Source organism: Eumetopias jubatus, unplaced genomic scaffold (assembly GCF_037043125.1).
Source record: "Eumetopias jubatus isolate StellerSeaLion01/CBP00866 unplaced genomic scaffold, mEumJub1_p1.0 scaffold_9, whole genome shotgun sequence".
Taxonomy (NCBI): domain Eukaryota; kingdom Metazoa; phylum Chordata; class Mammalia; order Carnivora; family Otariidae; genus Eumetopias; species Eumetopias jubatus.
Window position 1 is genome coordinate 52,992,658 of NW_028274815.1, and position 16,887 is coordinate 53,009,544.

The window sequence follows — 16,887 nt, forward strand, 5'->3', positions numbered from 1 at the left end:
TAGGCAAGTAAACAGTATGAATCATCAGAAAATGTTTATTAAAGTATAAAACACTTATGACTTTCTAAGAGATGCACCTAAAACAAATACATTTACATTGAAATATTAATCTAAAATGTTTATATGTGAGATTTCAAATGAACTAATTTTATTTAATATATGGAAAGAATGTCACTTTTTACCTAAATTTCTGAAATATATTCATCATGCAAGTATATTATTAAGTTAGTTAGTTAAGTCATAAAGATAATGCAGAAAATGGATTTCGGACAAAACCAAAAGGGCTAAAGTTAGAAAATAAAGTGCACTTGTTGAAAATAAGTATTGAAAGGATGACAACATTTAAAAAATCAAATGATCTCAGCTAAATATATTGAGCGAGCTATTTACTAATACTTCAAATAAATAAGTATGCAAATATCACAGAAAAGGAAACAACTTTTTATAAAGATCAAAATAAAATACTAACCCCATTAGGATTTTAAACTTACCTGAAAGTCATTTGAGAATACCCCTTCACCCAGCCCCTTCCAAGTTCCTCTTAACATCTTGGCTGTCACCAAGTCCAGTGGATTATCCCTGATTAATCTTTCTGTGGTCCAGTTTTTCCTCTTCATGCTTATTGCTACTGCCCTACTTTAAACCCTCACTTGGGCTACTGCAATAAGATTTTGTCTCTAATGTACTCATCTTTTCTTCAATACATCCTTCACATTATTTCTGACGTATTCTTTCTAAAACACAACTGTCTTTTCTTTGATTAAAAGCTTCCAAAAGGGGGCACATGGGTGACTCTGTCGGTTGGGCGTTCAACTCTAGGTTTCCGTTCAGGTCACGGTCTCTTGGGTCATAGGATCAAGCCCCATGTGGGGCTCCACACTCAGAAGGGAGTCTGCTTGAGGATTCTCTCCCTCTGCCTCATCTCCCACTCACATGCTAGCTCTCTCAAATAAGTAAAATAATTTAAAAAAATCTTCCCAAAGTACCTACATATAAAGCCTAAACTTCTTAAAAGGTAGAGAGGGATTTTCATAATCTGGCCTCTGCCGCCTTCTCAGCAACGCTTCCTTGATTGTGCTAGAGCTTCTTATGTCTGTGCTAGAGCCATGTTCCACTCAGATTCTCTGATCCTCCACTGTTTCACATCTCTGGGTATTAATTTACTCTGTATAAAATGCTTCCATCCCCTTTTCTTTCTTTGCAAGATAAATACATTTTCAGTTTTCAAGACTCAATTTCCTTCTTTGCACTACCAGGTAGAACTGACCACTCCCTCTGTTCATCCGTTAAATCCTACAGGATGTTTATTATCATACCTATAATACTGGATAGTTCTTACTTTGTCTCTGGGTCTATTTATCAACCCTCCTGGCCCCATTCCACACACACATTACACTGTGAGTTCCCTGAAGGTTGGGACTATGTCTTAATTTACCTTTGGATTCCTATGCCTAGTTTGACACATTGCTCAATATATTTCTGTTGAAAGAACAAATCTGTCGTTCTACCAATGGATTATATATATATTTATGTGGTTTACCACATTATTTCATAATTAAGAAAAAGTTGACAAAGTAAGCTCTCAATGTTTTTCAAACTCATGACCTAAATGAATTAGTAATCATAAGCGATCTGCTTAACAAGTCAAGATAAATCACTAATGAATAGAAATCTGTAAATGAACTTAGACAAGTCAATTCTTACATTATAGTAATTCTAAGGTATCTACACTGAAATAGCTTGCATTCATATCTTACACAGACATGATGACCCCCTCAGCTATAATAAATTGGTCTTTTTTTTTTAAGATTTTATTTATTTATTTGACAGAGAGAGAGACAGCGAGAGAGGGAACACAAGCACGGGGAGTGGGAGAGGGAGAAGCAGGCTTCCTCCTGAGCAAGGAGCCCAATGCGGGGCTCGATCCCAGGACCCTGGGATCATGACCTGAGCTGAAGGCAGTCGCCTAACCAACTGAGCCACCCAGGCGCCCCAATAAATTGGTTTTCATTAAGTATTTTATTAGTAGTATTTTTTTTGGTTAAGCTTCTTAAATGACTTATCACAAATGACATATTTACACATTTCATTTTTATTTTAAAAACTAAAAAGCTAAGCTTTATTTTTGTTTTTAGAATAGATACTTTGAAACAAAGATCCAACTGTGATCCTTTCTTTGAATATTGTGCATACTTACCAACTGCAACATACAAGCTGCTGCCAAAATGGCAATAACTCGACTGGGCTTTATTAAGACATCATCTCGATACAGTGACCCAAATGCAACCTGCAGTGCTGAAAGCAAAAGTAGATCCGGGGAATGAAATAACAGTAATATCTATGAAAGTATTACAAAAATAACGACGACTGTCTTTATACTCTAAAATATATGTCTAAATTTAGGATGTACATAAAAGGATAAGAGAGTATCGCTAATTAAAATGCTAATAATGGTTACTGATTAATGGTGCTAATTTAATAATAATGTCACAAATTTCCATTTATTCAACCTAACAGAGCTAGATTCTTCTGCATCTAATCTTGACATTAGTTGGTGGTCAGAAATAAGATACCCTTGGAAAAAGTTTTATAAAGATACCCTGAATAGACCAATCATTAAGTACACATACCCCAATGATAATCTTAACCCTCGTGCTTTCAGTGCTTCATTCCTGGGGAGTGGGGAATAGCTCCTGGTCCTCTCCATGCCACACTCTCCCCCAACCACCACAGCTATCTAGACCTGTCCTTCCTTCTCTCCACTGCCACTCTTGTGGGTGTTTACAAACATCCTTAACTTTTCTCTTTGCCTATGTTGTGAGTACTGGGTACTTACACTTGGACAATCACAGAGGGGAGCCGAGGATGAGCACTGGAACAGGAATTAGGAGAACTACAGGCTGACTGAGGCTCACTAAAGTGCTGAGACCTAAAATAAGTCCCTAAATTCTCTGGGCTTCAGCTTCCTCTTCTAAGAACTCAGAGCTCTAAAACACCAATTACATGATTCATACCCTACTGTTCCCAGAGAAAGTCTTCATGCATGGGGAATAATCAATAAACACTATTTACCAGCTTTTCTGTGTAATTTTTAAAAACATACTCTTCCTTTCTTCACCCTACATCCTCCATATCCCAGGCAGATATATTTACAAACATAAGTAAACAGACTGATAAGGCCTACATGACTAAGTAGATTAGGGACAGATAGAACAGAATTGACAAAAACTATGGGGCAAATCAATACAAAGTTGACACTCTAGGGTGTTAAACGGAGCTTTTCTCCTAGCCTACAAGGTTGGAAGAAAATATTTATTTTCTACCAAAAGAATAAAAAGGTTATGTTACACTTTTTGCATAATAGTAAATATGGTGGTGGTTACCTTCTATATCAATATTCTGGTCCGGAATCTCCAGTTCAATAATATTCATGCTGGATTCTTTCCAAGAACCACTGAACATACTAGAAAAGTAGCCAGACTTAAAAAAACACAAAAAACAAAAAAAAAACCAATTATCTAGTACTTTCTGTGTCTTCCAAATTATTTTCCCATTTCTAATTCCAAGCAACCCTTCTATCAAAATGAATCCATTATTATTTCAGGAGAAAAAGAGTTGTTAAACATGTCTACAGGAAAATGAAATTAAGGAACTTGAGGTATGTCAAAATACTTTGTTTAGGATTAATTTAATGAAAACTAAACCAAATTCTCATATTACTATCTGAACTGAATTCCTATATTACTATTTGAAACTTACATTAATTTTTTTATTTAGTTAAAACAATTTCTGAGTCTATTACAGGTATGTGTTTTCCTTCTCAATGACATTTTAAATTCAAGCTTAGAAAACATATGTATTTAAGACTCTCATAAATATATGACAACACACAAGGTGAATACATAATCATGTACTGAGGAGTGAAGACTAAGAACTTTCCTACTGTTGAATCCTTACTGTGTTAGTGGCTGTAAATGGGATGATCCCCAGAAATTAGGATAAATCTAAAGTTTAGTTTTAACTAATCAGAAAATTCCAGAATGGACCTAAATTCTTGGTAAGGTACCAAAATGGATGAAGTCTTTAGTTACCTTCTAGATAGTACCTCTCATAATTAGAATTACTTTGGACTAGATCAAATATTAACTAATTTCAATGAATACTTAGTATGTATAAGGCACTGTGAATACAGCAGTAAACAAAACAGACATTGTTTCTGTCCTTAGGGGGCTTACTATATTTTAGCATGTGGCTTGCACTATAATCAATACAGTTTCTCTTGAGAGGGAAAGCCTTCACTGAGGCATTCTCATCCTTAAATTCACAAAACTGCTTTCAGTGATTAAAAAAAAGGTATGGACCCTATCCTCAAGTTGAGACCAATATTCTGATATATTCCCTGAGCTATAAACTTCAAGCCGAAGTACCCTGTTCAAAAAAATTAAATAAAAAACACTATGATTAAAATGTTATAGAAAAAGTTTTTTTAAAATATTTCTACTGAAATCTTATACTATACTGTCTTACCAGTAATTATTGTCAAATGGTGAAGAAGAGAGAAAATATAAAAGCCATAGGATGGAAACTAAATTGTTCACTGTTCTATTCCTAGTGCCTAGAACAATGATTTGAAGAAAGAATAGATAGATTTGATGAAAGAATAAATGAGTAAAATATTTGAGCCATTAGAGCAATATTTTCTTTCATTTTGAGAGTTTTGAATCTTTACAATGGGGTGGCAGATGGTAATATTTTCAGCACACAAACCAAATAGGTATATCAGCTAAATGAATTAGTCTGTATTTGCTGGGTTTTGTCTTTAACTGCATTTTCCAGAAGGAAAGAAGAGTAAGTGTCAAGAACTTTCCATTCACTTTCAATCAATCATATCTACAAAATAACATTTTGGCTAAATTCATCCAATTTAAATAATTATATACAAAATAAACAAATTCAGCAATCTTAACTTTAGACATTTTTCCCCTAACTTTTTTCCCTTTTGTCAACGAAAGGCACCAAAATAAGAACCTTAATGAAGTAATGACAAAAAGGTATTTGCTGGGCTGGTATGACAAGGAAAATTCAAAATCTGTTTTCTAGACCAAACTAAGTGTGTGCCGTTTCTTTTCTTTCTTTCTTTCTTTCTTTTTTTTTTTTTAAAGATTTTATTTATTTATTCATGAGAGACAGAGAGAGAGAGAGAGAGAGAGAAGCAGAGGGAGAAGCAGGCTCCCTGCTGAGCAGGGAGCCCGATGCGGGACTCGATCCCAGGACCCCAGGATCATAACCTGAGCCGAAGGCAGACGCTTAACCATCTGAGCCACCCAGGCGCCCTGTGTGCCGTATTTCTGATGAAACAAGACTTTGGAACGAGATGATAGGACTTAAACAACTACTGTAAAGAGATTGCTGTGAAATGCAATTAGAAAGAACATGACTTGAAAGAGTGTGAGCTATTTTTAAGTAACTACCTTCTTTACTCAAATAGAAAAATAAAATACTTACTTGACATAAATATATTTTGTGTAAGTTCCACTCTTCTCCTAGAGCACAAATCTTAATGTCACTATTTTCACCATTCAAAAATAACGTTTGATAAATATATTTGGATGTACTCTTTAATTTTTTCCTGTTAAAAGAAAAGCAAATATTACATATGTGTAAAACTGAATGTTTTACTGATTTTGCATAAAACTCAAAATACTCCTTTTGTTCAATTTCTATAAAATAGAGCCAATTATCCACTGTGTAAAAGAACAGAGGGATATTATATTCAAATTTGCATTAGTACACAACAAACTAATAACAGTAGTTATCTCTAGTACTCTATTCCCAAGAGGGTTAATAGTGGCTAGATGGGACAGCATGTACACATGACCTTTCACTGTGGCCCATTTTTGCAATTTGTAATAGTTGAACTAACTGAATTACCTGTAGGTCAGCACAGTGATTTTTGCTTACTTCCTCGTTTAGAAAACAGTACTATGGAGGCTCTCAATACAACTGCAATGATACTTCTATGCAACTACAAAATGGAGAACAAGAGTAAAAATTTTACCTACCCAAGTAATTTTTAGAATAATTTATATTTAATCTTATTTTGGTACCAAACCATTCTTAAACTAAACAACTTTTTTTTTTTTTCCCATTAGCCAAATGGTTTGCAGCCTTACATCAAAGGTTTTCAAAACTATGCTCAATGGAGAAGTGTCTTCGGGGCCACCAGAGAGAGCTGATGAGTAAACCCTGGGCATCCTCACCTAACTTCAACTAGAGCAGCATCACATCTTAGGGATTTCTGCATAAGATTTCATTTAAAAGACGAATTCTATATCTTCTTAAGTTTGATAATCATTTTTCAAGATGGTCCAATGAATAAGAAAAGCCCTAGGTAGAGGCCAATAAATACTTTTTTATATTCCTGGCCAATCCTGACCAGTTTTCTTGGTAGTTAAAAAAAAAAAAATTTTTTTTTTTGGTAGTTAAAAACTTTTAATCTTTTAAAAAATGAAGTAATTGTTTCAATGATGTCGTGAACCAGTGGTTTGACATGTCTTCCCAACAGACAGTAAAAACAGCACATGCTTTGGTGGTAGAGAGACTTGGGTTTGAGTCCCTCACTTGCCTCAGATATAAAGAGGATATTAGTAGTAACCACTTTACTGGGTTACCGTGAGAAATAAATGGGACAATACAGTTTCCAGTTCCTGATGGCACCATCCCCAAATGACACTAAAAGATTAAAAGTACAGAAAGGATTAAGACCACAACAGCAGAAAGTAAGGGTGGGCTTATCACCTGATGAGAGAATTCGATGGATGTGGAAGTTAGAAAATAAAATGCAATAGAAAAAAGCAGAAGCCACAGCCCAGAATACATCATGAAGGTCTAGGATGGAGGCTGACGCCCATCTGCCCTTCAGAAGCCTGTGTGGGTTTAGGGGAGGGGTCTCAGAAGAAACAAAAGGCAAAAGTGAGGCTGCAAATGGGGAAACATGTTCCCCTAATGGCCTCTTCCACAATGCATGAACACAGAATACAGACAGCCAGGGTACAGATAACTCAGGCATAAAGATCCCAAGGCTCTTCTAGGAAGGAGAGGACAAATCTATCAGGAAAAACTAAGACTTCAGTGCAGGTATTGACACCCCAGACAAAGCAATCCTCATTCTGGTATTTGAGGAATCTGTAGCCTGTGAGCTCTTAACCCATTCACCCCGAATCATGGTCCCCAAACTATGTGTCAAAGCACCTGGAGGATCATATCAAACTCAGGGATGCGTGTATAGTATTTTATATTCAATGGAAACAACACAGCAACATCTTTCAGATACCATGCTATCTACTACTATTAAGCAAGTAGTTTGAACCTTACTATGAGATATTTCCTTAGGACCAGAGGTACCAAGAAAAAAATTACTGAGACACTAAGGGTGCTGTGAACAAAAAAAGTTTGGGAATCTCTGCTCTAAAACAAAGCATGCCCCACCCCATTTAGTGATCAGCCTTCCTATTTAAAGGGAAGGCTTAGTAGAAATAGATCTATTTACTCAATGAGAACACACACACACACACACACACACACACACACACAAAACCAGTTTCATTCTTAAATATAAACAGACAACCAAGAATGACCCAACATGAAGAGAATTAGGAGGATTAAAGACTATTAAAAAGAGAAACTGGCCCCAGAGGAAATATATTAATTAGGGAAAAGGGAACTTAAAACACCCTAAAATTAGTATATCTTAATATCTGAGATTATTACATTTATAAAACAACAGGATACTATGATAAAGGAAACAAGGGAAAAAAGAGCTCTTAGAGACTAAAACCACGGTTACAGAAATTACAAAGCCGAAACAGAGGCTGACTGAGAAAGTTAAGGAAATTTCCCAGAATATAAAGCAAAAAGGACCTAGAAAGGAAAAAAAAGAAAAGAGAAAGAGGTACAATCCAAGAAATCCAAAATCTGGTTAAGAGGAGTCCAAGAAAGAGAAAACAAAGATAACAGGAAAAAGGAAATCATGGAAGAAATTAATGGAAGAAAATTTCTCCAAATAGTCTCCAGATTGTAAGGATCAACCAAGTACTGAGGCAATTAAAAAGCCCATGCTTAAGCACATTCTAGTTAAATTCCAAAATACCAAAGAAAAAAATTCCAAAATTTCCAGAGGAAAAAAACCCTCACCTACAAAGAAAAGAGAATTAGACCAGCATCCTATTTCTCATCAACACTGTAGGCTAGAAGACAATGAAGTAGTATCATCAAGGACACGAAGTTACTTTATATTTCCATACCCAAAGGATGAATAAAGTGAAAGACTAAATTTACATTTAGGTAAGCACAAATTACCTCCTTTTGCACCCTTTCTGAGGAAAATACGCAAGGATGCAGTTCCCTAAAATGGGTGAGAAAGAAAAAGACCCAGGCTGCAGAAAACAGTAGATCCAATCCTAGAGATGTGGTAAAATTAAGTCCCAGGATAAGCCCAGACCTGGAGAGCAATGGATCCAGAATGAAACAGGAAGATGAAGGGACCTTGGGGTGGGGGGTGGCTTGGGTTTGGAGGAGGATGCCATGAAAATGTGTTTGGAAAGATAGGAAAACCTGGATATATAATGAAGGAATATTTTTGTCAATGATGAGGAGGGGGGAGGCAGTTAGAAACGCTAATAAAAAAGCAATACAAAAAAGGGAACTATTGCAATAACATACAAATGAAAACAGGGCCTGACTTTGAGCACTTGATGGAACTTAGAAAATAGACTGCACTTAAATGTGAGGTTAGAAAATTTCTCCAATAGAAAAACAAGGATAAAGAAAAAAAAAAAAGAAAAACAAGGAGTTGTGACATTGCACTCAGGAAGTATCATTTATAATCTTACCATACTACTTGACTTTGCAGTGAACAGTATTTACACAGTTCTAACAACAAATACTGTTTACCAAGTTTCAAAATTTAAAGATGGTCTAGGCACAGCAAACACCCAAGATCTGGTTGCAGAACAGCTGAGTTTTAACAGTTATGTTAATGTAAAAGTAAAAAATACAGTTGTCAAAAGGTGTGAATGAAGTGGAAGGTGGGCTTGGAAGGCAAAGCTTTTCATGGAGTAGTTGGTCGGTGGGAGAGCACATCAGACAACCTTCAGGGAGCATAACTGGTGCCAACATTCAAATTTCTAGGTCTTAATATTTTCTTACACCCTTCACCCATGCTGGGCTGAAGAGCCAGGCCTCTTCCACTGATACAAAACATACTAAATTCTCAATGTATTTTCTAATAAGGGTTTGCTTTAAAGACTTTCCATTCCAGTATACTCATGTAGTTCAGGGGGTTGGCAAAGTTTTTCTATAAAGATCTGGACAGTAAATATTTTTGGCTCTGTCGGCCAGACAGGCTCCAAGCAAGTTTGTTGGCATCCCAATGGGCAGCTGCCTGCTTGCCTGCCTTAGCCTACCACATCTCAGCAAACTTTTCTACCAACTAGGGTGGGCTACAGCCACACCATCTCCAATATCTTAATCTCAGTTGGAGAAAGATGGCTATATTCCAAATTTGTTCCTTCCTTGAGTATTCTGTCTCAATCTGAGAAGTTGTGATTGCACCCTTATATCCTCTATTCCTGTATATTTTTAGAGATCTCTTTATCTCAGTAGTTTACCTTCAGTAGTTAATTCCCCATTACTTGCTAATAAATGTTATATTAAATTTTCCCTGTTCAAATTGCAGCATAATTTCTCTTTTGAATGGACCCTGACATAGATTTTAATAATGACATTAAATATAAGTGGTCTAAATAATAATTAAAAGGCAGAAATTATCCTAAAGGATTAAAAAAAAGCTAGACCCAACTCATATGCTCTCTACAAGATACGTATTATAAATATAAAGATACAGGTAAAAAAGGAAACAATGGAAAAGATATACCTTTTAAACACTTATCAAAAGAAAGTAATAGTGGAAATACTACCAGGGATAAAGTGAGACATTTTGTAATGATAAAGGGGGCCAATTTATCAAAGAAACATAACATTTACTGAGTACCTCAACACTGCCAGGAACTGTGCATTATACACAATCTAGTATTTGTCAAACCCTAAAAGGCAAGTATTAGCATCTCCATTTCACTTATGAGGAATTAAGGCTATTAAGCACAGAATCCAGACTAGAACTCATAATCTGAGCTCTTTATATTACTAGACTGACTCTCCAAAAAGGTGGGGGGCGGTGGTTCCATTTTTGTAAATAAATACAAGCTTTCACACATAAAACTGTACGAAAGATCTTTAGATATCAAACCATTAACACAGGTTACCCATAATACTTTTATTTTACAATAAGTTACACTTGTGTAGCAAAGTTTTTCAATCTTTTTTTTAAAGTTTCATTTAAAAAATTACACTTATGTGACCCCACTGATGATCTTTAAAAAAAAAAAAAGCAACCAGATTGCTTTATGTGAAAACATTCTACGCATTCTAATTTTCTAATTCACAAGTAAACATCCTGTTTTTCAACTCAACTCTGAAAAAAGGTTAAGCAAGCTGCAGCACTGGCTTACACACATCCCCGGTCAACGTTCAAGTACTGGAGACTTTGAAAGACTTCGTTCCTAGTAAGGAACAAATGTACACTATTGATAAACCTAACCTTTACAGTTAAGGAGAACTCCTCGCGTATGTAATCACTTCCCTTTACACTGGTGGACGACAGTAGGGGTGCCCTTAAGGTAACCGGATGCACAACAACTCATTCTCCTGCCACCCACTCAGAGAGGACAAAGGTGTATTACGGAAGGCCAGCCGGCCGTTCCAGTCTAAGGTTTAATGAGGCCCAAGCTCTGGCTTGGCGTTTGCCAGCCTCATCTTGGGGCTGTAATACCACTCGGACAGCGTCTGTGGTTTATAATCCAGAACCCAAGCGTCTCCCAAGCGCTCCCCATCCGCCCCGCATCAGGCTGGCTCCCAGGTTTCCCAGTCAAGGGCACGTCGGCTCCTAACCCGCTGGGGAGCACCACACCCCGAAGTGCACCCGGCGCCGGGCTTGTCCCCTGGCGCGGCCCTGGAGCCGCCCAACAGGTGCGGGCGCGTCCCTCCACGTACCTGCGCGGGGTGTTGAGGAGCCGCTGCTGCTCGTCCCCTTCCTCCTCATCCTCATCTGTCTCGGAGTCGGGGTGGCAGTAGCAGAAGGCCCCACTGCTCCGCTTTCGCTTGCGGCTGCCCGGGCAGTAACAGAAGCCGTGGCCGGCCGCATCGCCGCCAGTCTCCGGCCTGCGAGTCGAGCCCCCAGCCCCAGAACCCGGCTCCTGCTGGGCTCGGGCTCGCCCCGGGTGGCGCAGCACTCGGCTGCTCAGCGAGCCCATGGACCACGGCTCCCCGGGACTTCAGGGAGCGCACCTCAGGGAGCCCAACGGAGACCGTCTCCCGCCATGGCCCAGCTCCCGCCAGCCTCCACCCAGCCCGGGTGCCTACACCGCCACCTTCGCACGCGCAGCCCCAACCGTTGCAGCGGACGCTATCGCCTCCATCCTCCGCCCCGCCCGCCGCGCGGCGCGCCGGGACCGCAGGACCTCGCCCCCTAGCTTTCGCAACAAAGCGCGGACCGGAGAGCGCGTGCGCGCGGCGAGCCTCCGGAAGGGGCGGGGAAAGACGAGTGTGCGTGGTGGGTGGAGCCTGCACTGAAAGGGACGCGGGCTGGAACCCGTAATAAAGTAGGCATGTAGGTGATTGCTGGCCTGCGGTCGGCCTGGGTCTCACACTACCGTGAGCTTTGAGGCCAACCTAGATTTTAGCGTTACTCCACACGCCCCATTGTATTGGCCCGACCGGGAGGTCCCCCTCATTGATTCTTTCCGCAAAGATTCCTTGAGTTCCGGATACCTGTAGGCTCTGCGCTAGGCAGGAGGCAAAAAGGACGGTGCCGTTTGGGCTCTTCCTTAGAAGAACTCACCACTCTCTGGGATCACGCCTTGCGGAGATTTGGCCTGGCTTCCTCAGGGAGGAGGACCTACAATGTGGAGTTTGCTAGGCCTTTGTGTTTCTTAAACATCAGCCTTCTGCTGCCCTAGACGGGTTGTGGCAAATGTTCCCTGCACTCCTCAGCGGCAGTGGAACGTCTGGATAGGGTATGGTACCGGGACTGGCAGGCCTTATAGTGCCTTCTGGAGGCCCGATCAAAATTTACAGCTGTCCGCCTGAAGTGTACAGCAGTTGCTATGGACTCTAGACAGCCAGCTTTCACTCCCTGACTCCCTTCTGCTACTTATTAAATAAAGTATTTACAGTGAATTACTCAAGAGTAATACGATAAACACTTATGGACCCACCACAGTATAATTTTAAATTAAAATTGCTTTGATTCATTATTTTAAATAGAATATAGAACGAAGTTCCCCCCATCTCAGTCTGTCTCTCCCTCCACTGTAACCACTATCCTGAGAATAGTGTATATCATTTTTCCCATGCGTGTTCTTATACCCATAAGTAATATATGTTCTTTAGAACATTTAGGCATGTAATTAAATGGAATCATTCTGTACCTATCATTCTGCACCTTTCTCAAAATTATACTTTTAAGACTTATCCAGTTGACAAATCTCCAGTTAATTTTCACTGCTCATTGTGTCACTAACCCACAGTTTATTGTGAGGGAGTTAGGTTGCTTCTACGTTAGTGTTCTTATAGAGTAGCAATGAACATCATGTGCAAAGATTCACCAAATTCCTAGAAGTGGATTTCCTAGGAACTTAACAACTTTACTAGCTATTGCCAAATCGTTCTCTGAAATGATTCTACCAATTTATACTCCCATCGGCAGTAGACGCTGGCTGAGGCAGCTTGGTGGGGGGTGGGGAGGAGAGGGATGGAGAATGATGGCAGCAAGGGGATCAGTCTTCATGCCCAGAATTTGTCAGCACAAAGGATGTGCAAGTGTTTCCCATGGAATAAGTGTGGGCCACCAGAAGATAGCCAGCATGGGATCATCTTAGATTCTGTCCTAGAGGCCTGGGGGGGAAGGACAAACTGACTTCAGCAAAGAGCACCTGAGGGTATCATCAAGTTCCTAGGGGCTGGAAAAGGAGAATACATTTGCCTTGCCAGAGGAACAGAAGATGAGTAGTTTCCTAGTGATGGGGTTGATTAAGGAACCCGGGAGAATGCCCCTAAGAATCAGCTCTAAATATCTGCCAATGTTAAACAGTGCTGATCCGGGGGCCTGGGTGGCTCAGATGGTTAAGCGTCTGCCTTCGGCTGAGGTCATGATCCCAGGGTCCTGGGATCGAGTCCCGCATTGGGCTCCCTGCTAGGCGGGGAGCCCGTTTCTCCCTCTGCCTCTCTCTCTCTTTCTCTCTCTCTCTGACTCCCATGAATAAATAAATAAAACATAAAAAAAAAAAAGACAGTGCTAATCCTCTACCACTACAGCAATAACAGTCAGGTGAGAACTTCTCTGCTCCCCATTACTCTCCTCCTTCCTGCTACAACCCTGGCTAAGTTTGGGTTGCATTTATGGAAAGAAACTGAGGTGGAGAAAGAAGAGAAGTCCACCATATTCCTTATTCCTGCTGGCAATAGGCCAGAGCTAAACAAGGGAAGAAGCCTCAACTGTAAATCAAGTTTGGAATTTTGGCTAGACATATTAATTACTAAAATGACTTTAGGGACTGCACAGTAGGACTTTTCAAAACCTAAGAGTGACCAGAAAAGTTCCAGCTCTAACCTCTATCTGAATTTCCACCTAAAGCCAGAAGAGAGAGGTCCGTGAATAAATGTAGATGAACAATTGGAGAGAAAAACAAAGTTGCCTCACAATTATATTCCAGAGTCATGCTTGTTCTTGACAATAAACAAACATTCTTCCAAGGTGGCCTTATTCTGCTTCCAGTCAACAAATGCAATTTGTATTAAAATTTTGATTAAGTTATATATAATTTAAACATAAAACTACCAAAAATTTGTAATGCAATGCTTCCAAAGCCAAATAAAGTTGGAGATTCCATACTTTTCTAGGTAAGTATCAAAGCAGCAGTATTGTTTCCTATAATTAATCGGAATGACTAAGTATTCATACAAATAGCCTTCACCAATAACTCAAGCATTTGTAATAGGCAAGTAGAAACAAATTGAAAAAATATCTCTATATTTCATCCATCAAAATACGATATTATAGAATGAACAAAGAAGGCAATTATTCTTACTTAATACAAATGTTCTACTTAGTAGAACAGAGCACATCACTCATTTCCAGAGAATAAATACATTATTTTATACCATTAAGTAGTGTTTGGTATATGTGAACATTAGTTTTATAGCAATAAGTGTACATAAGGCTATATTATTTTTTCTTAATGTTGTAGTTTCTTTTTTTTTTTTTTTAGATTTTATTTATTTCTTTGACAGAGAGAGAGAGAGAGAGCACAAGCAGGGGAAGTGGTAGGTAGAGGGAGAGGGAGAAGCAGGTCCCCATCAACCAGTGAGCCCCATGTGGGGCTCGATCCCAGGAACCTGGGATCATGACCTGATCCAAAGGCAGACGCTTAACTGACTGAGTCACCCAGGTGCTGCTTAATGGCAGTTTCTAATAGAAACTAAGTGACACAGTTTTTTAAAGATAGTGGAAAAGTCAATTAGAGAAAGAATATATGTCATTTTAAAGATACCATGTTTTATTAAAATTATTTTTCCATGTTGTATACAAACTGAACTTTTGAATAAAATCAAGTACAACTTCAGAATAATTCTAGAGTTGAAAGGCACAATGCAAATGTAAATTGCTACAAATCAACAAAATTGAAAAACATTTTAAAAAATATTTTTAGCACAAAAAAATTCCTTTACGTAAATTCAGAATATTTGTATTATTTGTCCCCATCACCAAAATAATACCTGGTTCGACACTTAATTTTTTTCCATTCATCTTCCAGCTAGATTAAGATATTAACCATAATATTGTGGAATGTTCAGCATTTATGTTTGTTAACCACACATATATGATCCGTATAAGCACACAAAGAATTTAACTTGTTCAGACAAGTGGCTGATTTTGGTATACTTCAACCTGGAGAGAGTAAATAATCTTAACGTAAGATGTGAAGAAGGAAGTCTCCCATGCAAACTTTTGTAGAGATCAACTAACAGTATAGACAAAATCTAAATAAAGGAGATTATTGGATGTCTTCCAAGTATGACCATGTAAAATAGCAAATTGGATATTCTTATGAACTAGATGCTCACAATTTCAAGTCAAGAAATTACTAGCCACTTTGAGATTAGAATTAGGGAAGCAGAGTGATTTTAGGACAGTCTTTCAGTCTTCCACTTTAATAGTTTTTCACCAAAACCATGAAATAAATTTAATACATTCCAATTTCTGTGAAACACAGATAAGGAAGAAATCTGTTAAAAACATGGAGTACATTTTTATTTCTAATTTTAACTCTCCTTTTAGGTTTTATAAGCTTTGAAATGCAAGTACAGCTTTAAAGCATCATAATGAGTAATTATAGATGAATAATAATAGTCAGTCTATATCCTAGGAAGCATCTGTAGGTGTTTTAATTGGAAATAAGCAATGAGATAATGCTAATAGCAGTGTAGAAAAATGAACTTAAAAAAAAATTCAAAGTGTTGGGAATCCTCCTATCCTTCTTGGATTTTATTTTAATCATCTCCTCCACAGAGAATGAGCAGTACCTTCCTGTAGTCTCCAGATGTGTCTCCCTGGGGGCAAGCGAAGCAAAGGTACAGTCAGGTAAATGGGTTTTGACACGGAATACACAGCTCAGAGGCATCTGTGTTAACTTTTTCAAACTTGTCTGGCTTTTTCTCAGAGAGGTGTTTTTTAAAAATAACATTTGTTATTTTTTTATTGCAAAAATAATACATGTTCAACGTAGAGAATAAAGACCTAAAAGAAGAACATAAAAATCCTAATTCCACCAATCCAGAGATGACTATTCTTAACATTTTGGTTTGTGCATATCCTTCCAGACTTTTTTCTATGTGTGTAGGTTCCTGTGTGATGGGCCTATAGTGTTCTGTATTCTGCTTTTCTTACATAATGTAGACTATTTCCCTGTTTTAATTTATTAAATATTTTTCTACATCATTCTTTAATGGTTAAAAGGAATTCCATCGTATACAGGTAAAATAATTTATTTGATCACCCTCCCCCATTGTTAGATATTTGTTGTTTCCAGTTTTTCAATATTTAAACACTGCTGCAATAAGAATTATAGTTGAATTTTTGTGCATTTCTTGATGATTTAGTCAGGATAAATTTTCATAAAATGGTAATTACCAGATTAACCATCATGTATTTTCTTAAGCCTTTCAATATGTGTTGCAAACTAGCCTTCCAGAAAGCTGCTATAATTTCTACATATATATTTTTTATGGTCTAATTAATAGATCAATTTTTGCTTGTGTTTCACGGGCACTAGAAAAGAGGGAATCTCGGGGCACCTGGGTGGCTGGGGTAGTTAAGTGTCCGACTCTTGATTTCCACACAAGTCATGATCTCACAGTTGTGAGACTGAGCCCAGCATTGGGCTCCATGCGCAGCGAGAGTCAGCCTGAGATTCTCTCTCTCTCCCTCTGCCCCTCCCTCCTGTACTCTCTCTCTAAAATAAGTAAATGTATCTTAAAAAAAAAAAAAAAGATGGGGCGCCTGGGCGGCTCAGTCGGTTAAGCATCTGCCTTCAGCTCTGGTCGTGATCCCAAGGTTCTGGGAATGAGCCCCACATGGGGCTCCCTGCTCGGCAGAGAGTCTGCTTCTCCCTCTCCCTCTGCTGCTCCTCCTGCTTGTGCTCTCTCTCTCAAATAAATAAATAAATAAAAGGAAGAGGGAATCTCTGTCTATAGGATTCAAAGTTTAATATA

General features: G+C 38.5%; 2 protein-coding genes across 2 annotated transcripts in view; both read right to left on the reverse strand.

The window, feature by feature from the left end:
- GMCL1 (germ cell-less 1, spermatogenesis associated) overlaps positions 1-11,580 on the reverse strand; it is a 36,643-nt gene extending 25,063 nt beyond the window's left edge. Inside the window, exons 1-4 of the mRNA XM_028116281.2 lie at positions 11,110-11,580; positions 5,506-5,629; positions 3,384-3,480; positions 2,198-2,295 (exon numbers count right to left, since the gene is read on the reverse strand). Coding sequence (XP_027972082.1) covers positions 2,198-2,295; positions 3,384-3,480; positions 5,506-5,629; positions 11,110-11,369 — 579 coding nt within the window. The 5' untranslated portion in view covers positions 11,370-11,580. The remainder of the gene's footprint in view (positions 1-2,197; positions 2,296-3,383; positions 3,481-5,505; positions 5,630-11,109) is intronic.
- Positions 11,581-14,651: 3,071 nt separating this feature from the next.
- Positions 14,652-16,887, reverse strand: part of ANXA4 (annexin A4) — a 74,176-nt gene continuing 71,940 nt past the window's right edge. Inside the window, exon 13 of the mRNA XM_028116284.2 lies at positions 14,652-15,726. Within this exon, the coding sequence (XP_027972085.1) occupies positions 15,667-15,726 (60 nt within the window). The 3' untranslated portion in view covers positions 14,652-15,666. The remainder of the gene's footprint in view (positions 15,727-16,887) is intronic.